This window comes from Musa acuminata, chromosome BXJ3-6 (assembly GCF_036884655.1).
Source record: "Musa acuminata AAA Group cultivar baxijiao chromosome BXJ3-6, Cavendish_Baxijiao_AAA, whole genome shotgun sequence".
Taxonomy (NCBI): Eukaryota; Viridiplantae; Streptophyta; class Magnoliopsida; order Zingiberales; family Musaceae; genus Musa; species Musa acuminata.
The window spans coordinates 9,524,466-9,551,848 of record NC_088354.1 but is presented as its reverse complement, the minus strand read 5'-3'; the positions used below and the strand labels follow the sequence as shown (position 1 = coordinate 9,551,848).

The 27,383-nt window shown below is 39.4% G+C and overlaps 2 protein-coding genes and 1 long non-coding RNA gene across 4 annotated transcripts; 1 reads left to right on the top strand and 2 right to left on the bottom strand.

The window, feature by feature from the left end:
- Positions 1 to 3: 3 nt before the first annotated feature.
- On the bottom strand, positions 4 to 10,935 carry LOC135639623 (CLP protease regulatory subunit CLPX1, mitochondrial-like). Its single transcript, XM_065153466.1, has 13 exons — positions 10,029 to 10,935; positions 7,172 to 7,233; positions 6,898 to 6,998; positions 6,690 to 6,769; positions 6,176 to 6,226; positions 3,436 to 3,510; positions 3,280 to 3,357; positions 1,722 to 1,778; positions 1,261 to 1,331; positions 1,071 to 1,170; positions 785 to 952; positions 586 to 708; positions 4 to 481 (listed from the first exon to the last, which is right to left on the bottom strand). Exons 1-13 carry the CDS (start codon positions 10,875 to 10,877, stop codon positions 248 to 250), a joined length of 2,049 nt encoding a protein of 682 aa, XP_065009538.1. The 5' UTR covers positions 10,878 to 10,935; the 3' UTR covers positions 4 to 247.
- A 9,160-nt stretch (positions 10,936 to 20,095) lies between these two features.
- Positions 20,096 to 20,950, bottom strand: LOC135639624 (uncharacterized). The gene is made up of 2 exons (XR_010496997.1): positions 20,762 to 20,950; positions 20,096 to 20,543 (listed from the first exon to the last, which is right to left on the bottom strand). It is a non-coding gene; the product is annotated as an uncharacterized LOC135639624 (long non-coding RNA).
- A 131-nt stretch (positions 20,951 to 21,081) lies between these two features.
- Positions 21,082 to 26,809, top strand: LOC135640200 (putative clathrin assembly protein At1g33340). Of its 2 annotated transcripts, none has more exons than XM_065154431.1 (2): positions 21,082 to 21,334; positions 25,494 to 26,809. In XM_065154431.1, exon 2 carries the CDS (start codon positions 25,586 to 25,588, stop codon positions 26,567 to 26,569), a length of 984 nt encoding a protein of 327 aa, XP_065010503.1. In that variant the 5' UTR covers positions 21,082 to 21,334; positions 25,494 to 25,585; the 3' UTR covers positions 26,570 to 26,809. The 2 variants fall into 2 exon arrangements, with proteins under 2 accessions (XP_065010503.1, XP_065010502.1); XM_065154430.1 differs by having other exon boundaries at positions 22,310 to 26,809.
- Positions 26,810 to 27,383: the final 574 nt, after the last annotated feature.

Sequence of the window (27,383 nt, the reverse complement as noted above, 5' to 3'; positions counted from 1 at the left end):
GCATAAAGGGTACAACATTCAGATCTTATGCTTTTAATACATTGAATCTTATCATCATGGTTAAGAAGAATAAAAACAAGAGAGATTTCTTTGCATGTTCCACTTTGGGAAACTTGTTGGAACCCAGATGGCTTCTGATGCCACTCGTGTTAATGCAAATGTTATTGTGTACAAGGGGGGGTGGGGTGCATTATATCAATGCAAAATGACATGTATAGATTTTACAGATCATGGTGATTAGTGGGAATCACATGCTCATGGCTCCCGACGTGAGCTCAGATTCTCCTTCCGTCTCACCTGCCACTGCCACTTCTTCGACCACGAGATCCCTGCTCTTGTCGTTCTCAGAAAGGTATCCCTCCAAGGCATCATCACCACGTAAAATTTTTGCTCCACATCCTGGTTTGTCAGCAGAGCCGATGGCTTCCTCGTCCACCACTACTGCATCGATTCGCTCACAGCCGGTTTTCACATCAGGGATCTAAAAGCAAGTGCACAATAAGTTAAGATTCAGGAAAATCAAGGTCAGTAAAAAATCCTATTCATCTTCTTTGGTGAGCATATCAGGTTTGGTGAGCATAATACCTCAAACATGGCCTCGATAAGCATACTCTCCAAAATGGCTCGCAAGCCTCGTGCACCAGTGTTCTTGGCCATTGCTTTTTTAGCAATCAACCTAAGAGCAGTGCCCGTGAAATGCAGCTTAACCTGTTCACGATCTGGTATGATCAAGCAGCTTTCTTTCTTGAAACACAAATGAAATATGTATGATATGCGCACTGACATTATTCATGCTGAAAAGTTTCCTGTACTGCCGACCGAGAGCATTCTTTGGCTCTGTCAACACCTGAACAAGTTGGTCTTCGCTCAGAGATAATAAACTAACTAGTATCGGGAAACGTCCAACGAATTCTGGAATGAGTCCATATGCTATCAAATCGCTACTCTCCACCTGTGCAAGCAACATGCAAGAACCATATAACGTAATGAAATAGTTGATTGAAACATTGAGTTTGGTGGTAATAATCACAGCAATTTTCTTGTGAATTGAAGTTATTATTGGAGCTTACGGATTCTAACAAGGAAGATGTCACTAGAGCATTCGTCAACCCACCACTTCTCATGTTTGCACGGACTGGTGCTCCAAAACCTATAGAAGAGTCCTGTCGTCTGTTCCACCAAAAAAAAAACAACTAGTCATTGTAGTCAGAAAAAAGGTACCGTACTATCTGAAGAGTATCACAGATGTTCATAATCTACCTTTCTGAAATAGTCTTTTCCAGATCAACAAAAGCACCACCACATATGAAAAGAATGTCCTTGGTATCTATCTGCATATAACCAAACCAAGCATTAGTTTCTGAAATGAAAAAAAGGTAAATTCAATTTATCTAATAACCACAACTAACACAGTTGCAAAGTATTATTAAAGAAGCAAATATGCCACAGGCAGATCCGAGAGCAAAATATTGATGCGCACTGAATTCACAACCAATTCAATCGAAGAGTAAATTTACAATGCAGCGTACACCTTTTACCCAGATTTCATTTCTCCCAACTATGCACTTGTCAACCTATCTTCGTAACCAATGCATGCATATATATATATATATATATAGCAGAAGGCTTTTGACTCCAAACAAGTGAACATGCAGCCAACTAAAAAATTAGCTAGAATGTAGAACATTATTCGCATGCATATATATGTCATGTCTACAAACCTGTATATTGTCACCACGTGGGTGCTTCCGAGCTCCCTTCTCCGGAACATTGACTATCTACGAAAAAATAGTTTCTGAAATCAATGCGCATTAGAAACAGTACATCCACAATCCACAAAACTCGGCCCAAGAATCTACAACTTCCAGAAAGAACTTCAGACATCAATGCACATTAAAAACAGTAAATCTACAAACAACATGAAGAAAACCATTCACACTGAAGGCCAGCAAATGTTCTTCAGCAAACTTGAGGTCACAGGTCCAGTTGAAGCCCAAAGGATCTCACAAGATGTAAAATTGAATTGCTTAAACGACAAAAATGCTAATTAGTATATGAAATCTTTGACTAAGGAAATACCAAAATATAACATGAGTCACTACATGCTGTGGTATGGATCAATGCGTCTTACTGTTGGTACTAAGTTTTGTCAAGACTTAAAGGATTCTCCTATCTTATAATTTAGTGAAAAATTAAAGAGATGTGACAAGGTTTCCTACAATCTCCAATTTCCCAAGTATCTAACTGTACATGAACAAATTGTTCGTACTTATGCACAAGGCAAATGGATTAATTAATCCACTATGTAAAATACTACATAGAACAAAGGTGCATGCTGAAGAGCATGCACAAGAGATGGACAATTATCTGACATCAACATGCGATTCAGTCTGGAGTGACAACAATTGTCTACCAGTAATCAATAATTACTTATATGTTGATATGTGAAAACCACGGGCAAATATAATGTGCAGGGTGAAATTTTAGTTACTAATTCACTGTAAAGATAGCCAGCCACAAATTGTTGGGGCCTTATCATGTGAACTTACAGTAGCAATGATGCATCTGATGTACAATTAAACAAGTCTCTTTATCTGATAAAGAAGTACCGTAACTTTGAAATCCCATGTAACGGCCATAATTTTGTTGGTGCATTTAGTAGCAACATGCACCATCATGAAAAAAAAAAAAAAAAAAAAAATGTATATATATATATATATATATATATATATATGGTCAAATTTGTTAGTCAATTCATCCTGATGAAATACTGAAAAAGAAAAGATTAAAGTGTTCAGAACTTGATGATCAATTTTGCGAAGTCAAATTAACGACCATATTTGATCATATAAGATATATTACCTTGTGAATTCATTATTTGGGTATGTTGCCAATTCTTTTCAGTCACACTCCGTTTACTATTCAATTATCATCTATTTAGATCAGCTAGTCTTTAAAGTGAATACGTCTTTTCGACTTCACCACATGTTTAGAATTCCTATTTACCTGCAAGTCGTATATTTCCAATATTTTTGACAATTAGTTGTAGATAGACAGGACTCCACCAAATTATATCCTCAACATTAAATATCGTAAATGGTATAGACGCAATCAGCCATGCTCATATTATCATACAACCATGCTCATCAAGCAAGATAAGTGGGACTGGAAACGTATGTTACCCTCAAATTCTCACGATAGACTTAAAGAGCACATAAATAGCATAGAGATTGTAAATTATCTTGTAACTGAAGAAAAAGAGCATGATGCCTAACTTACAGTTCCTTCTAGCATTTTCAACAATGCTTGTTGAACACCTTCACCAGATACATCTCTACTAATGTTCAGGCTCTCAGCCTGCATAGATACCTTGCATAAGATTGCTGATGCAAACAAAACGAACCTACAATTCAATATATGGTTATTATACCTAACCTTCTTAGTAATCTTGTCAACTTCATCAATATACACTATTCCCTGTTGAGCTGCCAGCACATTGAACTCAGCAACCTACATATTGCCACAAAAATAAGCATAAGCACAAGGTATATTTAGGAGGGAAAAATAACAAAAAAGAGATTATCATATTAAAAGCAAAGCATCAGTCTGTGAAGGATGGTTATAAACAATAGAAATAAGGGTGATAAATACAGATCAATGGTGAGGACAAAAGAAATAGAAGGATAGATGTGTAATAATTGCTCATCAGTCCAAATAGATGAACATAGAATACTTGATTTCATCGTTTTCTAGGATTCATCAAGGATCTAGAGAAAGTAGCAAGAAAGCAAGCCTGTGATTGACGATGGGACTCGTGATTAAATATAGCTCAGTCAATTCTTCAGTTTGACCACTTTGACTGGACTTGATCCAAAAACACAAATGATGAGAGGTCAAGGATGTAGAGGCAAAACCAACCCATTTATCTGGCACAGGAACACAACCAAGATGTGAACTACCTACTTGCACTTTAATTCATCTTAGTTTGTTAACTTTGCATCTTGGCTTTTAAAAGCTAAAACACTGTAGACTGGCTAATGTCACTAAAGGTCTTCTGGCCCTTTGGATCATTGGATAACGCTGGGTAACCCAGATAACACCATTTTATGCTCAGGAATTCATGTGCAAAACATGTGCATATGCAGTCCATATAAAGATATTTTAAAATATATACAACCAAGAACTATATAATCATATCCAAGTAATTCGCAAGAATTTATGTTACTTCCAAATCAAGAAATTATGAAATACGGGTATCCTCATTTATGAACCTATTTAAATGATTTAAGTTATAACATAAGGCAAAAGCCTGAGTGATAATTGATAATGTTATATAGCTCATATTATCAAGGACCATGTATTATAGAACTACAATGATAATTATGACAAACAGTACTAAAAGACTAACTTTGAGATCTGAATTTAATGCATATGCCAACCACACGCATGACCTACACATGTATATGATAGTCTCATATAGCTTATATTATCATGGACCATGTATTATAGAAATACAATGATGGTTATGACAGAAACAGTACTAAAAAGACAAATTTATGAGATCTGAATTTAATGCATATGCCAGCCATGTGTGACATACACAGGCATATGCTAACCTATGCAGACAGCTTGTGCAGCTTCATACTTCGGATATGCAGTAAAATTGTGCAGGTCATATGCAATGTGCTATGTAGCCACATCTACATGTGATCAATCAGATAGACCACAGTTTGGAAGTAGTTTGCCTTAAGTTTAGTGTCTTTGGCTAAAGCAACTTACAAGAAATTCAAACTATGATGTCTATGAAAAAATTATGCTTAGCAATTGAAACTGAAGACAGATGAAAATGTGGCTCAGTGGATTATGCTTCTTAAGTTCTTAATATAAGTTTTATCTGAAAAATATAGAGAGAGAAAAAAATGAAACAATTAACAATGTAAATGAACTAATACAATACAATTTAGAAAACAAAACATGACTAGGTGATAAAAGATGAACTTAACATTCAAAGAATAATACCATTACATATAAGATCCAGAACCAAACAGAATTTACAGATAAGACTAGACAAAAAAGCAAGCTGGAAAAATAAGATTTTATTTAAAGTAACACAACACTTTGTTGCAATGAAATCATGAAATGTTTTGAGGCAATATATTATATATAAACGAGGGGTAGACATGATAACCCATAAAGTTGCAGGAGATTGTAGACACGATAAAAGCATATGAGTGGTATATATATTATATATAATTTGGTAGTATGGAGGGATCAACCACCATGTACCAATCAAGACCTAACAAGTAACAACACATTATGATAAAAAGAGAGAGCATACGATTTCTTTCCAAAGAAAAAAAATTGAAAAAAAAAAAGAAATTGATATGCTGCATGTCACAAACAATATAATTGATATGCTGCATGTTGTGAACAATATAAAGAATAATTCATGCTAACTGGTTTCCAGGAGGAACTAGAGAAGTAAAACTCTAGGAGATTGCTGTTTTCAGTATATTCAACAAAAACAGATTATATAATGCATGACAATGAAACATGAAAGTATACAAGAATACAAGGTTGGCATAACAGTATGATGACAATACTGAAAGTTCTAAAATTCTCTTAATTTTCTACAACAAGAATCATATGCTCTTCTAGTTACAAACTACCTTTTGAAAGATCCTGCTTATCTTTTGCAGTATTCATATAGATTAAAGGCAATTACAAATTTACCTTGTCTGACAACAACACATGGAGGATAAGCGCACAATTACAAGAAATATGCACTTAAATTACTAAAAACTATTTTTTTCCCAAAGACTCTAACAGAAACATGGGCAAGCCATACAAACATCATTTGTCATATATAGATGTGCTTTGCAAATTAGACCCATTTGATCATGAAAAATTAAGCACAAAAAAGAACAACCAAACTAAAAACAAGAAACTAAATAATGACTGCATTCCATCTCTTCATACATACATAATGTTTCTTAGCTACAGATGGACAACCATGAACACCATATAAACATGCTTAACAATATGACTGAAATTAGTAGATAAAGAAAACTGAAAATCTGTGAGATTGAGAAATCAATAGTTTGGAGAGTCAAATCCACTGTAATATGCATTAGATTACTAGTAAAGTAGCTTAAATGACAACAGAGAAACGAACCGTAAGCAATTTGTACAAAATTGATTCTACATCTTCTCCAACATAGCCTGCCTGCAAGGATATTGATGACTGTTTTAGTCAATGGAAGTGACAAACAAAAAAAAAAAGATACGGTACTTGTTTGCTGGGTCGATTATGTATCCAAGCTGTGTAGTTTCTTTACTTCATAATTAAAAAAATGTAAGATCTTAATTACTACAGAAATGATTTTAAAAAAAATACTATAGAAAATACTTAAAGCCGACAAAGATATTCACTTAGCATTTAACAATTCTCGTTTGTAGAATGCCATAAGAAGTTTTAGCATAAACAATAATCAGACTGCTGACTTCCTCAAGATTTCATGCTAAATATGAGATCCAATTTAAGGAGCCATGTATGCATCTTCATTGTAACATAATCACAAGCATGCTTGCTGAAAATTGAAAAATACAGATTACAAAGAAACAAATCAGCAAAATTAACATGACAAATTCTGATTATCAGAATTCACATGTTGGGAATGTGAACTCACCTGTGTCAATGTTGTCGCGTCTGCTATGACAAATGGCACATTCACAAAACGAGCCAAAGTTTTGGCAAGTAATGTCTTCCCTGTCCATGCACAAAATAAGCAGTCATACAGAGAGGACATGCCAGCCAATATATTAATAAAACTAAATAAGCATGTCAAGATTATCAAAACATCACAACATGAAAAATAATTTTAACCAGATATATACCTGATCCAGTAGGACCCATCAAGAGCACATTGCTTTTCTCTAGCTCTACATTATCATCATTATTGCCTTCTGTGTTGAAATTTCCAAGGTCTGCTTCAGAGCTGTATATTAAATAAGGATACTCAGCTTACTATGAACCATTGGAACAAAAATAAATTTCTTGCACTAAGATGTGCACCCTAATGGTCCACATATTCTAAATTATTAAGCATAAGCCAGAAACATAAAACTGGGATCACCACTAAAAAAAATAACAACATAGATTATAACTAACCCTTTCTGTAAGGATGCATGATATATTCTTTTATAGTGGTTGTATACAGCAACAGCAAGCACCTGCACTTTTTTTTTCTCAATTGATCAGTAAAGGACAGTTCTAAAACATTCAGCATCAGATATTAAGAAGCTTAAAAGTTTAATGTCCCATCACTCAAGTAACTAATTGCTAAAAACAAATCAATATAAAAGTAATAGAATATGTCAATCATAAATGTCTGTCAACAAAAATATATATTTAAAATTAAATTCTTTGGACAATAAATTCCTTCTTTTGATTAACAAAACTATATAACAACAACAAAACCGTACGTCCCAGTTATTTGAAATCGACTATATGGATTTTTTACTGTTATTGAAATCTATAAAAAACCATATGCTTAGTTAACTTCAGAGTACTTAAATATTTTTTTTATAGTTTCTATTAAGATCTTTTTAGGTTTTCTTCTACCTCTTCTTGTATCACTAACATTAATCATTTCACTTATTTTGACCATCGCATCTGGAAATCTCCTAAACATATGTCGATATCATTTTAAATGATTTTCTCTTATCTTATCGTCAATCAAAACAATACTTAATTGTTCACGAATAAAAGTATTTATTTTCCTATTTTTCCTAATAACTTCACACATCCATTTTAACATTCTCATCTTGGCAATACAAATTTTTTATGAACATTGAACTATAATTCCAAATAATTTTCTCTATAACGATTAGGAGTGCTTTGCACTTCCATCAAAATTTTGTCAGGTTTGCAATTCCAGCAGATGGCTTCATAAGTCACAATAAAAGAAAAGTTGAAATATCCATCATTCTTAACTTTCCAGTCATAAACTCATTTCATCTAATAATTTTCTCCTTAAACAATTCAGTTGGATTCATAAATAAATTTAATTGAAACCTTCTAAAGGAATTGTATTAAATCCTATAAACTAGTTAACAAGAATACATTTACCCCTTACATAAACAAATGCCCTCAGAATGTACAGGAAAATATACTCAAATGACTTCTTGTGGTACGAAAAATTTGCTAATTGATTCTTGTCAATAGTGTGACCAAGCACGTGTGTGTATATATACACACGCACACACAAAATGATAGGGAACAAGTAAGGGGAGGGAGGGGAAGGAGATAGAAGCCTAGTCAAAAAAGATTATCAAATATGATAAATTAAAGAAATCTAGCAATTTTATTTCATTTTTTCATAATAGTTCTAGTCATGGTTTGTTTTACCGGTCCATACCGGTGTACCAATGAGCTGTCAGTATGGTACATACCGAACTGTATTGTACTGTACCGAGCGTACCAACACATGATACATGAGGGCATACCAATGTAACACCAGTACCGGTCCCCTATCGAACCAGCATGCACCGCATATACCAAGCGGTATGCTGCGATACAATGAACCTTAGTTCCAGTAACCACATATATAATACACCATAAGGATGGAATATTGATGATGTTCTATAGAATCCACTATAATTTTTCATGTATCATGATAACATCTATTCCCAAAAAAGGATGCTTGCTTCTGCATCAATTGTAAGCCTATCTAGAACAACAACAAAGAAAAAAGTCAGTAACAACACAAAGTTGACTAGATTACACCACTTTCTTCACACAATGACAGGTTTTCTCTTATTTGTTAGTAAAGGATAAATGCTGCCAAGAATTCACTTATTTGTTAGTAAAGGATAAATGACTTCGAACCTTTCCATTGGGAATATGGCACCAACAAATGAGAAGCATGCCACAAATTGTCAGACCACACACACAAAAACATAGATATGCAGAATAACCGGCAAAAAGAAAGACATTAAGATAACTCTAGTTGGCACCAATGACTGAGAAGTAAGAATCACCAATAAAGGACAGATAGAAGCTATGCACTGTTGATAACCATTGCAAAATAATAAATCTCTGAATCTTTTTCAACCCATCATCCCATCCAAAAGATACAGCAAATGAATCTCATTTGCTGTATGCTTAATCCAAATTGACTTCCTTTTCTTTGTGGCCTTACAACAGAAGCTAAAACATCAATACATACTGAAATCATATAAAACCTTATTTAGTTCTCCTTAGCCATGTCCTCAATTACACAAAATCCTTTTCTTTCTCAACTCTATGGATGACTTTCTTTCCACCGAGTTTCAATAAACAGAGGAACATGCAAATTATTATAGTAGAAGATTAGGCAGAAAGCAGAAGGCATAGGCTGAGGATAAATGCTAAAAAAGATATTTGAATTTATCAATAAACTTTCACCTAGCAAGGTACCGAAGCATAAAAAAAGGGTGTCACAAAATAATCTTGTCGTAAATTCATAAATAATGTCAATCATAATATCCTGATGCAGTTGGGTGAAAAGCCCGGTAAGTCACATGATGTGGAGTTTATGATATATAACGAATCAAAGCTTCTTTGCTAGGTAATGCTCTAGTAAACAATGACTTTGAAATTAAGACATTACCAGAATGTTTGCTAGATCATATCATATCATATCATAATGGTTTTATGGAGCAACTGATGCTTAATCTAATTAAATTATACTGTCTAACAAAATCCAAACATATTAGCTTTTGTAATTATTATCAAACTCAAGAAATTGAAAAAAAAGTTTTAAAGAAAGACTGCTCCAGAATCAAGAATTGGTTACAGAAAATAAATACGTCTTGCAAAGAAAAGCTAATCCTATCTATACCAACAGGAATATTTATTTAGTTTCTGTTGCCCAAAATTCCACGGAATATGTGCCAAAAATCATTTCCATCGATCCCTTATAATCTTGATTCCAAAAGACCCTTGATAACGAATGATCTAGCCAAAAAAATGATAGAAATCATACCTTTTTTGCACGCTCCTGCCCGATTACATATTTATCGAGCCCCTTGCATATTTCCTTCGGCGTTGGAAAATTCTTTCCCAAATTTGACCCGCCCCACCCGTCCTTTCCACCGAACCCACTGCCACCGGATGATCCGCCTCCTCCCCCGCTTCCACCGGGTCCGGCCACCCTGACCACGTTCAAGTTCGGCGGGAACGGTGGGCCAGGTGGTGTGTGCACTGCCAAGCCATTGCTCTCAGGCGGTCCGGGCATGGGGGGCCATTTCTCCGGCGGCTCCCCACCGTAGGACGACTTTAGCGCCTCCCAGAATAAATTCTTGATCCGGCTCCCGTTATCCTCGTCATCTGCCCTCTCCTTGGCAGATTCGGGGTCGCGTAAACGCCCGATCTCGACGAAGGTGCCCTCGAGAGGGGCGAGCCTGTGGGGCCGGAAGTAGTAGGCGGTCTTGCAGCTAGGGCAGAAGTTGACGGCCTGATATCCGCCGCCGCCGCCTCCTCCGCCGACGACGGAGGGAGGGGAGCGGTTGGAGAAAAGGATGTCCATGTGGTGGGAGCAGCGAGGGCACTGGGCCTCGGCGCGGATGCGGCGGGTGTGGAACTCGTCGGCGCCGCCGTCCCACTTGTGGCGCTCCTGACGGAGAAGGCCGAGGCGGCGACGGGAGGCGGCTAGGGCGGGGGGCGCGGGCGCCTGTAGGAGGAGGCGGCGGCGCTCACCGGCGAAGGCGGAGATCGGGCAGCGGCGGGAGACGCGGCAAGGGGGCTCGGGACGGGGCCTCACCGCCGCCGCGGCGTTTCGGGCGGCGTGCGTCGCCGAGTCGCGGACTTTCTTCCATCGGAGAACCCCCGACATCGCAACGCTTACCGCGACGAGGGGGCCGTAGCGGAGGGGGTCACGAAGGAGAGGCGTGGGCGTCAAAGATAACACCGACAGGCAGCACGGTGGGGGCCACAGAAATCATCCAAAATTGCAAGCTTACAATTCCAATAACCGAGCTCTTCCGCAGTTGGGTCCCACAGAAATCACCCTTGATAGACACCTGATATCGGAGAGTATCGAAGAATTCTGTTGCAACATTTTGCAGAGGATCCCGGCATAGGGTGGACGTACGGCCTCGTCAGTCGCTCTCTTCTTCCGTCCTTTTTATTCCAGGATTAATAGTTCATTCTTTTTTTCGATGATAAGATAAAATTGTGTTCCTCACACCATTCCCTCTTCATGCAATTTTCTGCCACTTCTTGATGTGGTTCGAATGATTTTATCAGTAGTTTTCCATCAAATGTGCTAAAAATATCAAACAATACAATCCGAATTAATAATTAGGTCTTCTTCTTCTTTTTCTTCAAAATTTCAATTAAGCATAATAACTACAAAGAAAAAAAAAAAGAGGAAAAGCAAAGCAAAAATTTAGCCACCGGATGGGTCGGAGTTTGGGTTGAGCAAACCAAATCTCGTCTTCTGCCTCCAAATTGAACCCATAGATTTGGCCCAAGGGTTCGGCCCACGGGGAAATTCGCGAACCGACGGCGTCTTCGCTAGCCGAAACCTTGACCTAACCCGCAAATCGCCACCTCTCACGATAGCCGCCGTTCGATCGCTGGTATTAGCATAACGACAAATGGGCAATCGGAAACAAACGGAAGACCAAATTTAATGTCCCACATCGAATAATTGGTAACTTTCTCGCTCTGCTCTTCCCTATATATTAACCTAAACGTTGATTAAACCACAGATTGTTCGATGGAAGGCCGAAGAGAATTTTATTCTTTGTTTTTCCAAATTTTAATTTATTTTTTGTTGTTGGTTGGTGCGCGGCAAAAATAGCTTTTGGATAAACGTATTTTCTTTTATTTTCTTTAACTATGTCAGATTTTTATTTATGTTATAATAGCTAAGGCTACTTCGATATATGGTTGAAGCATTATTAGTTTATTGTTGATCAATCTCAAAGTTTTGTATTATGTTTAATTTTCTATGTTTGATCTATTGTGATGTTATTTTTTTTTTTAAGTAATATAATAGGATTTGATCTTAATGCTCTTGGGCTCTACATGTTGTGCTAATATTTAGAATACTAGCATCAAACATGTTTCTCAAAACCAAGGATCAAAATGAACCGTTAATTTTTTTTAATTTTAAAATATGAAACAAATTGTATTTTTTTAAATTTGAAAAATAGATAAATAATTTTAATGAGTATAATGACAAAACAAAATTGATATAACAAAAAATAATAATAATCATCCCTTTGTCAAAATTCATACCAAATTACTCGACTTTAAACTTAAAGATTTAATCACCATACAATAGTCTATATATAATTTTTTAAAAAAATTATTTACCTTATTTATTTGGTTTAAAACTGAAATCACTAATTTAAAATCAAAATTGAATCGTCTAAGATCGATTCTAGTTTGATCTTGATTCAAATTGAACCATGGTCAAGACTAGTAGCACTATTGAAACTAAAAATTTCATTTATAACAATGTTAAAACCAAATTTTATGATATTTTGCTGAATTAATTTTTAACACAATCCTTAGACTTGAAAACATAAGCTACACAATAGATTAGAACAAAGAGCTACCAGTGTAGTGTTGTTACCTCGCTTTGATTCAATATCGATTGCAGAAATAGGCGCCAATGACATAATTAAACTAACCAATCAATTCCCAATATACGAAAGGACTCTCCTATCCAATAATTCAGTGAAAAATTAAAGAGATGCAATAAGGTTTCCTACAATCTCCAATTTCCCAAGTATCTAACTGTACAAGAACAAGTTGTTCATACTTATGCACGAGGCAAATGGATTACATAGAACAAAGGTGCATGCTGAAGAGCATGCCCAAGACATATATCTTTGAAAATGCCAAAATATTCTTTTCCTCTTCAACAAAAGTAGGAAAGTCTGCACAGTTATATTCATCTTGGGATAGATGGACTATGCATTGCAAACAATTATCTGACATCAATACGCGATTCAGTCTGGAGTGACAACAACTGTCTACCAGTACTCAATAATTACTTATTTGCTGATATGTGAAAACCACTTGGGCAAGTACAATGTGCAGGGCGAAATTCTAGTTACTAATTCATTGTAAAGATAGCCAGCCACAAATTGTTAAGACGCAATCAGTCCGCTCATATTATCACACAACCATGCTCATCAAGCAACATAAGTGGGACTGGAAAAGCATGTTACCCTCAAATTCTCACGATAGCCATAAAGAGCACGTAAATATGTTACCCTAAAAATTTTCTATTATGTTTAATTCTCTATATTTGATCTATTGTGTTATCATTAATTTTTTTTAAGTAATATAATAGGATTTGATCATAATACTCTCGGACTCTATATGTTGTTCTAACACTGAATATATTAGTGTCAAACATCAATGTTGATGGTTTATTCCAAATCGCCTGATTCTGGTTCCGGCGATTCTGATTTTGGTTTGGACCATCAATTTTTATTTTTTTATTTAAAAAATAATTTTAAAAAATAGATGTATAATCATAATAAGTATAATAACATACAAAACCGATCAAAAATAATAAAATTTTTAATCAAACTAAATATCTTTATCAAAATTCAAACCTAAGTTCCTTGACTTTAAACTTAAGGATTTAACCACCATATCATAAACTCTTAATGTAATCTATTTTTATTTAATCCTATTTAATCGGTTTGATACTGGATTCATTGGTTTGGAATCGGAACCAACTGTCTCAGGTCGATTCCAGCTCAGTTCGGTTTGGCTTCGAACTGAACCATGGTCAAGACTAGTAGCACTATTGAAATTAAGAATTTTATTTATAGCCATGCTAAAGCCAAATTTTATGAAAACAGAGCTACACAATAGATTCGAATAAGGAAATATGTATACTGCCAATTCGAATAAGTTTGCAAAAGGCCTCTTCTAATTTTGGTGACTGCCAATAGCTCCTAGCAATTATGTTCTTTCCTTGTATCCAAGGAGAAAGAGGAAGACACCCCATTGCTATGATGGATGGCCAATTTAATTAAGTTATGCCCTCACTTAGGGCTAGACAGACAATGCAGATGATGACACTGCGGTTCACGAGGAGAGCGAGGCACCACCCCCGTTGCACCAAAGGAGAGGGGGAGAGGGAGGCCCAGAGGTCCTCCTCCGCATTTTCCATGTTGCTATCGACAGGGGAAGTGTAATATAAAGGCAAAAACACTTACCTACCAACCAGCGTCTTCTTAGATTTAAACACGTGACCACAGGCATGCTAAACCAAAAAAACCTTGTCATTGAGAAAGGCTTAGCTACTTTAAACAATAGTACATTTAAAAGATCGAACAAAGGAGATTTACAAGAATTCTCGGATGGTGCCAAGTCAACACACTAGTGCCTTCAAACTTAGCTAATGCAGGGGAGCTGCTTCATGCAAGCAAGTCGAACGTACGAGTACAAGCATTGCAAGCTATGGCCTAGTATTAGAAGCTGCCAAGTCCAAGGAAAGGATGGATATGCCAAGTCCAAGGAGCAACCACTTTCCTTGAATGATTCAAGAAACTGTATACATAGGGCTATAGATTTATTTTGCTAGGGATAGCATTATTGACAACAGAGAGGTTATTGCTGACTGGGAGAAGAAAATTTGTTTTTCGTTGTCATGGCTACATGATCAAGTCAATGGTAGCCGATGAGCATAATTGTGATCCTTTGTGCACAACGTGTGATCAGCATTGCTGCCGAGCGGAGGAACACGATATCTGTTTTTCTCTCTTCAATTCTTTACATTCAGAAGAAAATATCCTTTACATTCGTGTGGCGACCACAATTTATCCTCGTCTCTTTTAGGGGCTTGCCTTCATCATCTTGTAGGCTAAAAGATATGGAATCCGTCATCCTAAGCTTGGCCAACAACTACAAGGAGTTCAATTCAAGTCAAGATGAAGGATGATTGATCAACATTTTTGTCCATCCCTACAATGTTCCAATCTCTAGGTTAAAAGGACAAAAAATGATTGCTCAATATTTTAGCCCATTTTTGTGTTCAATCATACCATTGATGGAGTCCCTCACTCCCCTCTATGAGAGACTTTCTCTCTCAAATCAAGGAAAGAGACATGCAAGCATGTAGTAAGAACTCAATCATCAGTTGCAATCCGAGAATGAAGATCCGACGCATGACTTAACTTTACGATTGGGTCCATCGACCGGCGTCACATCAACATATGCAGATAGTCCCGATGGCATCCAGTTGGGAAGATGACACCTCCTCAGTTGGATCAATTTATGCTTATGCTTAGACTCCTGTATTGCGTGGTGTAATAATGTTTACGTTAGTGTCATGTCCTATGCTTATGCTTAGACTCTTGTATTATCTTGCACCAACGTGGTGGGAGCTTGGTAGATGTCAAAACATTGATTCGAATCCCTAGCTTGTATATTTGTTGTTGTTGCTGTAATACTCCGCTGGAATCAATGATATGTGCAACCAAATATTTGAATCCCCAGCATGGCGTCTTTGACGATTCATGCCTTGCTGCTTAGAGAGTAGAAGATTCAACTCTCTTTCTCTTTAGCGCAACGAAGCAACCGCCGATGACTCTCTATGGCGGCTTCCATGAACTTGGATTCATCTCTGACCCTTTTGCGATGGGGAGTATTTGGAGTTGCTGCCATAGATGACCTATTGCGAGCTCTTCTTGACGTGACCGAGAACTCGTCTCTCGAAACCATGGGATGTGAAATAACACATCTCATACTCATACATTGTCCACTCAAGAGTTCTTCAGTTGATTGTCGTTGAAATATAGGTAGCTTTTTTGCCCCACCACGATCTTGTTGTCTTGCAAGAACTGTCGTTGACCTTTTGATCCACACACAAGTCACCACTGTTCTTGGGCTTGCGCTTCGCAAAGAAATAATCCTCTTGCCGATCGTTGTCGAGAATATTCCATGGCTCGATGTCATAGACATTTTCGAAGGTGACAACATGGTCAAGGAGGGGTTTGTCAGTGACCCAGTTGCCGAGGTAGTCAACCACCAGCTCCTTCGTAGACGAAACCTGTAGCCTCTTGAAACGAGGGCGACGAGCTTTGGTTTCCTCAAAAGGAGAGGAGAGCGGAGATGACGAGGGAAAAGGGAGAAGAGATGATTTCTTGAAGAGGAGAGAAGATAAGGAAGGAGAAGGGAGAAGAGGAAAGACTATGAGGTTTTAGCAGCATGGGTCCTTCCTTTAGAGTACATATGGTCAAACCATAATATTGAAACCCCACCCAAGTCTTTCCCCTTCCCCTTGCTCCTTCCTCATCTCCACTCCTCTTATCTTCAAGAAACCATTTCTTCTCCTTTTTCTTTCTAGATTTGTAAGTGTGGTTAATCTTTTGTTAAGTTGACTTTGGGTTATGTGAATTATCGAGTGATGTGGTATATGATTATAAATTGCACAAGCTTTATAGATGTGAATAATGTTTGAATGTTTTTTCAGTGTCCTCAAATATTAGTTTGGATCTTGAAATTTGAAATGTGGATGAATCATAATATTCTTGATTTAAGATAGGTTCATGCCTCTTGAATATGTTAATTTGGCGGGTGTGACAAAGATGGGTCTGTCTCCTCTCTCCTCTCCTAAAACTAACTTGAGTCATCCATGGAGCATGTCGACCTTGTTCCAAGAGGCTATATGTTCCTTTCGTCTGCGGAGGAGCTAGTGGTTGACTACCTCAGCAACTAGGTTGCTGATGGACACCTCTGTTCGCGCTATTGACTTCGCCAACATCTACAACATTGAGCTTTGGAATCTTCTCGACAACGATCAGTAGGAGGGCTATTTCTTTGTGAAGCGGAAGCTCAAGAACAATGACAACTAACATGTGGATCGAAAGGCCAATAACAATTCTTGCAAGAACTCGTCAAGTCCATTGTCGACGAGCACAAGATCATGGTGGGGCAAAAGAGGTGCTTATCCTTCAACAACGGCTAGCGAAAGAACTCCGAGTGGACAATGTACGATGTGTTCTTCCGTATCCCACGGCTTCAAGAGACAAGTTCTCTGTCACGTCAAGAAGAGCTCGCAATAGGCCATCTTCAGTGGCAGCTTCAAACAGTCCCGGCACAAATGAGTCGGAGATGAATCCACGTTCACGAAGGCCACCATAGAGACAATAACCTGTGGTAGCTTTGTTGAGCTAAAGAGAGAGAGAGAGAGACAAATCTTCTATTCTCTCAATAGTAAAGCATGATCGTCAAAGAAGCCATGCTGTGGATTCAAATACTTGGTTGTACTTGTCATAGAATCCAGCGGAGGATAGAAGCAACAGCAGCAAATATGGTAAGTTGGGGATTCGAATTAGTGGTCCAATATCTACCAAGCTCCCAACACGGTGGTGCAAGATCCCATGTTGGCTCCTATTGTGACACCCCCAAAGACTTGTCTTTCCTTCGATGACTCTATTACATTAAATGAAGCCACCTTGCCTCACCATCTTCAATATACGTTGGTGGAGGTGAGCTTGTGATTATTGTGGAAGAGCTCGAAGCATTATGGGCTTTGTCGTTGTTGTCAGTCAAGCTTGGCAGTGATCAGATGTACTGCACTGATGATGTCTTTTTCACGACCCTGGAAAAGGTCGATGCCTTCTTGATGTTCGATAACACCTTCACTGCATCGACTACGATCCTAGAGGCCTCGCCAACACATGATGTCTAATGACATCCCATGGATTCGACTATGAGCTCATGGTTGGAGTAGTAGCTTACATGTGGGCTCATAAAAATCTTATATAGAAAAGGATGTTTGTTCATGTATATCATAATAATTGAAGGGATAGAAAATTTATTTTCATGTAAATATTAACAATAATGAAGTTCAATTTTCATCCCATGTATTGTTTCCTTAATATGATGTTGGTCTATATGAAATGGTATAACCAATGAACCAGTAATTTAAGAGATCGTTGTTTTCTCCCAATGCATTAACATATGATAGTGGGCAAGCCTAATTGCCCATTATTCTTAGGGAGTGATGGATAAAATATTTGGACCAATGGCCATCTGACACGTGGCTATCAATGGGGCAACCCAGTTTGTCTCTAGGATAAGGCTTGCTTCCTCTTTGTCTACCCACGTGGACGTGAGTCCACAACAAACAATTATGGGTTGCCTCCTTCCTTGTCACCTACAACGACAAAAAGATAAATAGAGGTTGTTAGACGCGATTAAGTCTCGTCTTCTTGTGAAATATTCCATAGAATATTCTACCCCTTTGGTACTAGATACAAAAGCTCGCTTATAGCATAATTACCAGGGAGGGGGGAGGGATCACTTTTTACCATACATTACCACACTCACCTATCCCGACCCTCCTCGCTACCAGCCCACAGCGTGCAAGTTAGGAAATATGGCCCCCCTCGCTGCTTGCTCGAGGTGCGCAAGACGAGATACCCGACCCCCTTAGTTGCTCGAGGCTTGAAGTCAAGCACCTCGACCCCCATCGTTGCCTGAGGCATGAAGGTCGGGCGCCCCGACACCCCTCGTTTCCAGAGGCGAGGAGGTCAAGTTCCCAAACCCCTTCATTGCTTGAGGCATGGACATCGGGCACCCTGACACCCCTCGAAAAGGTGATGAAGGGGCGTAAAATCAACGTGTTAGATGGGGCAAATGTTGCGCTTTAAGACCCTCTCCAAGGAGCTTCCGAAGCATGCCTTCAGAGGGGACAAATGGTAGGGCAAGTATTTGGACCAATGACCATTCGATACATGGCTATCGATGTGATAGCCCAATCAACCTCAAGGATAGGACTTGCCTCCCCTTTGTCTACCCATGTGGACATAAGTCCAAAACAGACAGTTGTGGGCTACCTCTTCCATTGTCACCTACATAGACAAAAGGATAAATAAAAATTATTAGAGGCAATTAAGGGTTGTCTCCCGATGAGATATTCCATAGAATATTCCGTCTCTTTCCTACTAGGTATAAAAGCTCGCTTTTAACACAATTACTAAGGAGGGGATCAATTTTTTATCACTCATTACCACACTCACCTACCTCAGATTACTAACTTGGACATCGACGGGATTAGGTGGAGAAACTCCTCTTGACATCGATCTTCAAGTAAGTGGCATTTCGGGAACTTGACGTTTTCACCTCGGAGACACCACGACCATCCTTACGTGCATGAGCTAGAATCACGTCGAGCTAACCAGGACATCAACAATATTTTTCCATAACAATTGTCAATCCGACAGTGGTGTAAATACGATGTAAATCTCATGATTAGTGAATTAGCATTATCAATGCAATTGCATTTCATTCTTACTCTTTTCTTGATCATTCATGGGTTAAGTCAAATGAGTGAGCAATCAATTACACTATTAAAAAACTATAGGACTTCATCAATATCCTTTCGGATGTATAAAAAAACTAGATCTGTACCAAATGTTGCGATATGTTTTTATATTTCCGGATCAAATATTGATCATCTAAACCAACAATGTCTAACTTTGAGAGAACTTGATGATATCATATACCCACCGATGACTATTTCTCTCTGTTATGGGAAAATATCATTTAAGTCCTAGTCAAACCGACATGATTCTGGCCCGTGTGCATAAGAATGACCGAGGTGCTTCTGAGGTAGAAACGCCAAGCTCCCGAGGTGCCACCTGCACAATACTAAGATTGAGAGGAGTTTCCCCACTTGATCCCTACGCCTAAGTTAGTAACCCGAGGTAAGTGAGTGTGATAATGATTGACGAAAAGTAATCCCCCTTCTTGGTAACTATACTAAAAGCGAGCTTTTATACTTAGTACCAAAGAGATAGAATATTCTATAAAATATTTCATGAGATTTCTAACAACCTCCATTTGTCATTTTGTCCACGCAGGCAACAAGAGAGGAGACAGTCCACAACAACCTACTTTGGACTCACATCCATATGGATAGACAAAAGGGAGGCAAGTCCCACCCTCGAGGTTGATTGGGCTACCACATCAATAGTCACGTGTCGGATGGTCATTGATCTAAATACCTTCACTATGAACAATAATTACACAAGGCCAATCAATTGTTATTTCAACAGCATGGAGATCATTAGCGAAGAATCACTAGAAAAAACTACTATCCATGTCGAGTGAAAGAGTCGTCGCTCGATGGATAAAAGTTATTCTAGGGATAATAGATTGATCTTCAAGAGTTCACATCGACACGAGGGTTTGACATACTGTGTCCTCTCGTGACCGGCGACAGCGGGAAAGTACAAGTCGCAGGCCCTCGTGACTCCGCCATCGCAGAGAGCTCGGAGTTCTTGATCAAGAAGAAGGGCGAGGAGAATGACCAGAAGAGATCGAGTCGGTCTCAGAAAGACAAGCATCTTGAAATCACAAAATCCCAAGGGAAAAGGGGGCAATGACATAGAAGGACATGAAAAGAAGTGAGGCCAGAGCGATCAGTTCCTCCATCAAGGCGTGGTTGCTCGGCACCAGCCTTACCATGAACCGTCCAACCAGTAGCCAGGGGCGCATCAGTCTCTTGTGCCTTCTGTCAGATGTCACATAATCGGTCTCGGCAACCAAAATCTTGGTCCTACGAAGTTAAATCAACCAAGCTCCACGAACAAAAGCTTTGGACCTAACCGAAACCCTAATTTTCTCCCACAATGAAACCCTAATGCGGAAATAGAATGCAGGGAGGAGGAACGAAGAAGCCGATGGACGAACAAGATAGAGATAATAAACTCGACCGAAAATAACACTTACCAGAACCGCCGATCCCCCTTTCAGGGGGAATCTGCCGGGCCTCTACTCCATCCGCGTCCTCCTGCTTCCTCTCGTGACCGGCGACGGCGGCACAGTACTGTTGGCGATATGGCCAATTCTGCGTCAAAGGTGTTTTAGCCCTTTTCCGCGACAGTTTAAGGCCACCCTGTGAGTCACTCGCCCGCTGGTCATTTCCATCCTCTTTTTTGCGCATTTGGGTTGAGCAACCCAAGCCTCCAAATTAAACCCATAGGCCGGTCCATTAGAACCGAACCGGGGAACTATAAAGAAGGCCCGAGGGCTCGGGCCCATGGGCCGTCCCCAAGCCTCCGCGCACCGGAGGGCGTCTCCCCCCTCCCGTTCTGGCCGAAACCCTAGCCCCAACCAGCAAGTCGTCGTCTCCGCCGGTAGCCGCCGCCGTTAGATCGTTGGTATCAACATAATGACAGCTGGTGATTCTGCACACACTGGTGGAGGCAGAAACACCACCAACTGCGATCGTGAAAATGGATTTGTTAGCACATCTCCAAAGGGCGACTTGTAGCATTGCAAACATCTGCATGATTAGATGAGGTTTGTCACCTATGATTAGTTCTTCTTATTTATAGGCAAGTAATCCTATCAAGTAGTCTCTGTTTGTCTTTGTAGCATGTTTAGATCATGTGCAGTTTTCTTTTCTTGTGATTGCTGACTCCTTTGGTGTTATTGATTGTTCAGGATATTCTCTTTAGTCATCTCATATAGCTCTTAATTTTCATTTCAATCATTAAACATTCGATCTTATCAATGTTTGGGAACTCTGTGTGAATTGAGTCATCTACCTGTTAGACACAAGGTCACAACAAGAGTATTAAGTGATGCAGGGGGATGTGGTTGTAAGGCAAAGTTTCCATTGTTAGCTAGATAATTAACTCTCATCATGAGGAGCATTTCATAGCTTGGGTTTACAAGAACAAGCTAAAGATTTCATTACTGGAGCAAGAAGAAAATAATGTTGTTTATTTTTTTGCTATAATTAGCTCGCTATTGCTTGACAAGAAGAATCGTCTCACTATGCAAATCTTTCGGAAAAAGAAGAAAAAAAAAAGGGTATTAAACTTGCCTAGTCTGACAGAGTGATTTGTAGCTTTAATTTGGTATAGTAGATTAGTAGGGAATAGTAAGCTGGGTCATACCATGGCTGAAGCTAGGCTTCCTTCTATGTTGAACTTTGATGTTAAAAGCAATGAGTAAGATAGGGAATAGAAACACTTGTTGAGTTCCTACAATTATGCATGCCTTGGACTAAAAAAACATGGCTTGATATTAGAACCAAATCTGAATTTTGGCAGCCCAACTCCCTGCATATCCATATTTGATCAGACTTTGCAACAATCCATTAAAGTTGATTTGGACAAACTCCTAATCTTCTTGTTACTACTGTCCTAACTTTTCATGCTGTTCATCCATGTTCACTGAACACCAATGGGGCACTGCTATCCTTCCATCTCCTTTTAACATATCTTGCTTCTCATCTGTTGATCTGTTCTTTTACTTGACTGTCACAAGGAAACTCTGTCTCGACATCAATGCCAACAACATCATCCAAGTCTTTTTCACAATGAGTACATGATCGAACAGAGAGCCAAGCTGAAATCATCAAGATTCGTAGAAGGTTTTCCACACTTTATTTAACATTCAGATGTGAGTTTAATTTCAGCAGTTTCTAATTCTTTCTGGCTTCTCTTAGGCATTCAAGATTTGTAGAAGGTTTAATGTGTACCGACCTTAACCTCGAAAGTTTCTTGTCACTAAAAGTTAGAATTCAGTGAGGGGTTTTAGCTAACACTCACACAAAGTAGATTTTGTAGCTGGATCTGGATGGAACAGCAACGATGAGAATGGTGGTTAATTCTGATTTCTATGTTGATGAAGGTTTGATAGCTTATAGTGCAGTTGCATTATGGATATATGACAAATCAAATTGTGAAAAGTGGCATTTGAAGACAGAAACTGCTGCTCAATAATGCAACAAATGTTAAACAAAAAAAATATATATATTAAGTTGCATGATGGGAAGTGATAACAGATGATTCTTGACGATGAACAGGCCCACATGTGATTCTTAATTCAACATACTTCAAATGGATTGTAATAAAATGACCAGTACAGTCACAATCATAAAAGATTTGAGAACCAGGAAGGAGGATGATTCATAAGCTGCATAAAATAGATCTCATGTGCAGTTAAGAGCAAAAGAGAAAGAAGCATAGAAGTCGCTTGGTGGTTTCTATATGGTTTGAATCAGATGCTTGGCAAAGTGGCATCAGAAGTGGAGTATCATGCCCTTAAGAAACTAGCTGCGTTTCATGCAGGCAGGCCTGTGGATAGACTTGGGGATCAAACAATGCCTCTCATCCTTTGGCACCATGTATTATTTATTAAGATGGTGATGGAGAAGGTATCAGATCAAGTGTTCTCATAGAAGATGTCAAAAGGGTGCAGAATGACAATGATGCTTCATTCCAGCCCACAGCAGCCAAAGATGGATGAGAAGTTGTACCAAATAGAAAGTATAATCTTTAGGTCACATCAGTCACATATATTTTCTCTGAATCCCCATGAGAATGTTCCTGCAGCACTAGATATGACTTCTGAATGCATGCCATCCATCAAAAGAGCATGGGAGAGGCTTTGCGAGCTCCTTTACAGGGGTGCAGAGCCCACTACCTAAAGCATTCAGCTGAAAGCATAGAAACTGATACACCTTCGATCTTCCATAACATTCATGGCAGGTTAAAGCTGTTAAAAGGTGCTTTAGGGAGGATATGACACTGACTCAAATCCTCTTAGTTTAAGTGGGGATGGGTAGATAAGCAGCATTTATGGTGATCCATGGCATATGCATAGTAATAGATAGGCCAATTATTTGCTACAGAAGTAGAAGAAGGAACTTCTGATTTCTTTCTGCTGTTCCAGATTTAAGCCATTCAAGTTTATTGGATTCATATAGCATGATCATTGCCCTCCAGTTAAATTCATTAGATAATGATGTGGAGATTCATAAAATCAATGGCTAAGCATGTGAGAGAGAAAGAGAGTTGAAGTACAGGATTAAAGAACAAAACAGAGGAAGAAAAAGTGAGGGATTTGGAAAAACCTAAGCAAGGAGAGAAGAACATGGATCACCACCTGCACTGCATCTTTGTAATTGTAGTGGTTGTTTGTTGATGTGATCTGAAGCAGACAAGCCATCAAGAAAATTTGGGTCTGAATGGGCTGACACCAAAAGAGAGTGTGTTTGTCAACATAAGATTAAAGAAAGCAAACATTATCATCTATGCTGACTAGCTGATGGAACACTCAACCAACACAAGCAGATGGGATGTGCCCACCAGTGACTGTGCTATTTGTGGTTTACAACGTATATGGCACATTGTATGTTCATGAAATCCACTTACTCTGTTCTTTTATTTGACATATGGTGGTACTTCTAAAGCTTCCATGTAGGGTGCAAAGCCTCACATGCATCCACAGATGCTCTTGTCCTGTGATCCTACACAAGCAGATGGAGATGTTAGTGTAAAATATGGGGGAAGACCAGCATAAATCTAGCTTTTGCCAATATGCAGGGCTGTGAAATCAGTAAGTCAAAATAGTTCCTAGAGTACACAAGCAGCTAAAGATGATGGTGCAAAATATGGGAAAGGCCAGCATAAATCCAGCCCTTGCCAATGTGCAGGCATGTGAGATCAATAAAGTCAAAGTAGTCCAAAGAGTCTGATTGGCAGTGGAAGAAACTTTGTGCCTGAGAAAGCCCCTTCTCCTAACTTTCCACCATCCAGGTCAATGTCTGAATTGAATCAATAAGGAAATGAAACACACAGATTTGAGCAAGAAGAAGAAATACCCAAGGAAGCTTACAAAAAATAGAACTTGCTGAAAAAGTTACAATTTGTTTTCTAGGTCTCAATCTATGACAATCTATTTGTAGTCTATTGTTCCACTGGCAAGAATCATCTGTTATCACTTTCCATCCTGCAACTTGATGTACTATTCTGTTTGTGTAGTACTGATTGCAACATTGAATATTAGGCAGTCAGTTTTCCCTGTTCGACTGCCACTTTTCACATCTTGATTTGTCCTGCTATCATTTGCTATTTCACTAAGCTAAACCCACCTTCACTGAGCTCAAACTTTTAGTGGCAAGAAATGGTTTGAGGTTAAGGCCAATACACACCTGTCGTAAAAGTTCACAGCAAGCATCAGGAGATGGACATTGAAGTATCTTCTCACTAGGTAGGACATGTCAACCTGATGCTCTCCATTCATGCTAATGACACCCATTATTTCCACACCAAAATGCCTCATCTGCCTATTTCTGTGCCAGTAAACAAGGTCAAGTTGCCCTTCATCCCCCACATATCTTCTTGCATGCTTTCTGATGTTGATGAGAGAATAATCCATGGACAGAGACAAAGGAATTCCCTGTAGTCCAACCACCAATAGGGGAAGCTTTTTGTGCATGGGGGAATCCTGTTCCTGGAGATGGGATTCCCCCACCATGGCCGCAAAGGGTTGACCTTGGATTGTAAATCCACAGCAGCAAAGTTTGATCTTTTCTGCTCACCATCTTTTTCTGACTCTGTAGGAATCGAAGAATTCCTGACCCAGAGATGACATGAATGCTTGCATCTATATAGCCCTCATGCAGTCCCTCCCCTGACCCACTTCCTCTCCTTTGCCCCTACAGATCCGTAGAGCTCCTAGGCTGCCCTCTCTCCACTGTTCATGCATGTATAAATCCCATGCAACCTCACGCCATCTCCTGGACTCCAAAAGGACATGCTCGTGACGGCGAAGAGCAAGCTTTGGGCAGCTCTGGGCTCGTCCAAAGCCCGCCATGGCGGCAGGAAGAAGAAGCTCCTCGTCCGGATACAGGTCGCCGTGGCGAAGTGCACCGGCCACGGCGACGTGCCCATCGAGGACAGGTACGTGGACGAGATCCTCTTCCTCGTCTCCAACGCTCCTGTTTCCGCTGCCTTCCTCTCGAGGAGGATTTCGGCGCGGCTGGCGGCCACACGAGACCCGGTGGTGGCCCTGAAGACCCTCCTGCTTCTCCACCGCCTCCTCCGGGGAGGCGACCGCCGATTCGAGCGGGACATAGGCACCCTGTGGTCGTCGGGAGAGCTCGAGATGGATCTGTCATGGTGCTCTCACTCTTTTCTCGTTAGCTACTCCTCGTTTCTGGGAGACAGGATGGGTTGGATCATAAACCACGCCGGTATGCTGGAGCCAATTGGGGCACCGCAATCGCACGAGGAAGAGGAAGCTGAATCGATCCTGCACATGATATCGAGATGCCAAGTGTTTCTCGATCGGGCTATGGATTGCCTGCCGCATGAGGAGACGCCATGGCCAAGCCAGGTGATGCAGTCAGCACTCGACATCATCCTGAGAGAAAGCTTTCGTGTTTATCGCAGCTTCTGTGATGGGCTAGCAATACTTGGGAAATCTTCAGGAGTTCTCGGCATCCTAAAAGAGGCATGCATCCAAACCCCCAGACTTCACGAGTTCTACGAGAATTGCAAGAGAAGAAACCTTGGGAAGATCTTAGACTTCCCGTCCGTTCGAATCGTCACCATAGACCAAGTATCATCCATGCGGCAGCATCAGAATGAGGTCCAGGAAAACAATGTGGAAGAAAGCGAAGCATCAAGAAGTAGGTTTTTGTGGAAGCTGGAGACGAAGATAAGCCAAGTATGGGTTGCATTCGATGAGGAAGATTCGACGACTTGTGTCAGCTCTGCCGGTGAGAGTCGTGGTTAGGTGGTGCCAAACATTGACATGATGAATGGGTTTGGATGGTGATTCTTCGGAGTTGCGGAGACTGTATTCATAGGACTTGCTTGTTTTGCTTTTGCTTGTTCTTTCTTATGGTATCTTGTCTTCCTGATGTGGAGGAGGGGATTTTTCTACCATAATACTACCAATAATCTTTCAATCATATCAAGCACTATTTAGATATGTTTTAAGTTTAGTTTCATCTGTCAAAAGCTGTATTTACTGTGCATTTGATCATAGTTGAGATTTGAAATATTTTAAAGCATACCACTTGAAATGATATGGACATATTAGTCCGAAAACGGGTGTTACATATTGGTCCGGACATGGGCTGATACATGGATCATTCCGTTTCAAACGGTCTAATTAATATAATAAAAAATTAAAAAAATTTGATAGGACCCTATCCAAATCAGTATTAAAAAGGAAAAAAAACACATTAGAGCTCAAGCCCTCGTGTAAAATGTCAATCGTCTCATTGTTGTTTGATGCTTTCTCACCGTTGTCATTGTTACTTTGATTTTGTCATTGTTTCGTCGATGCTACTTTGCTGCTGGTGTCGCTTCCTTTTAAGTACACTATCGTTGCTTTTTTTCTTCTTCCTCCTCCGCTGCTCTATCGTTCCCTTCCTCTTCTCCCTCTTTTTCTTTCTCGTTGAACTATTAATACATACCAGTATATCATGTATCGGCACATCGATATACATCGGCAAAACATTTCAAATTGCCCTGTATTTGCAGAAATTACACCAAATTGCCATCGGCTCTCTTTCTGATCGTCTCATGTATTTGCATTGTTA

What these genes read in the sequence shown, in the direction of transcription:
- LOC135639623 (XM_065153466.1), bottom strand. Translation starts at nt 10,877, where the DNA reads ATGTCGGGGGTTCTCCGATGGAAGAAAGTCCGCGACTCGGCGACGCAC. An exon ending in CATGCATCCTTACAGAAAGG is followed by an intron (nt 6,999 to 7,171) that starts GTTAGTTATAAT and finishes TTTAATATACAG; the next exon opens with CTCTGAAGCAGACCTTGGAA. An exon ending in TGAAAATGCTAGAAGGAACT is followed by an intron (nt 1,779 to 3,279) that starts GTAAGTTAGGCA and finishes ATTTTTTCGTAG; the next exon opens with ATAGTCAATGTTCCGGAGAA.
- LOC135640200 (XM_065154431.1), top strand. Translation starts at nt 25,586, where the DNA reads ATGCTCGTGACGGCGAAGAGCAAGCTTTGGGCAGCTCTGGGCTCGTCC.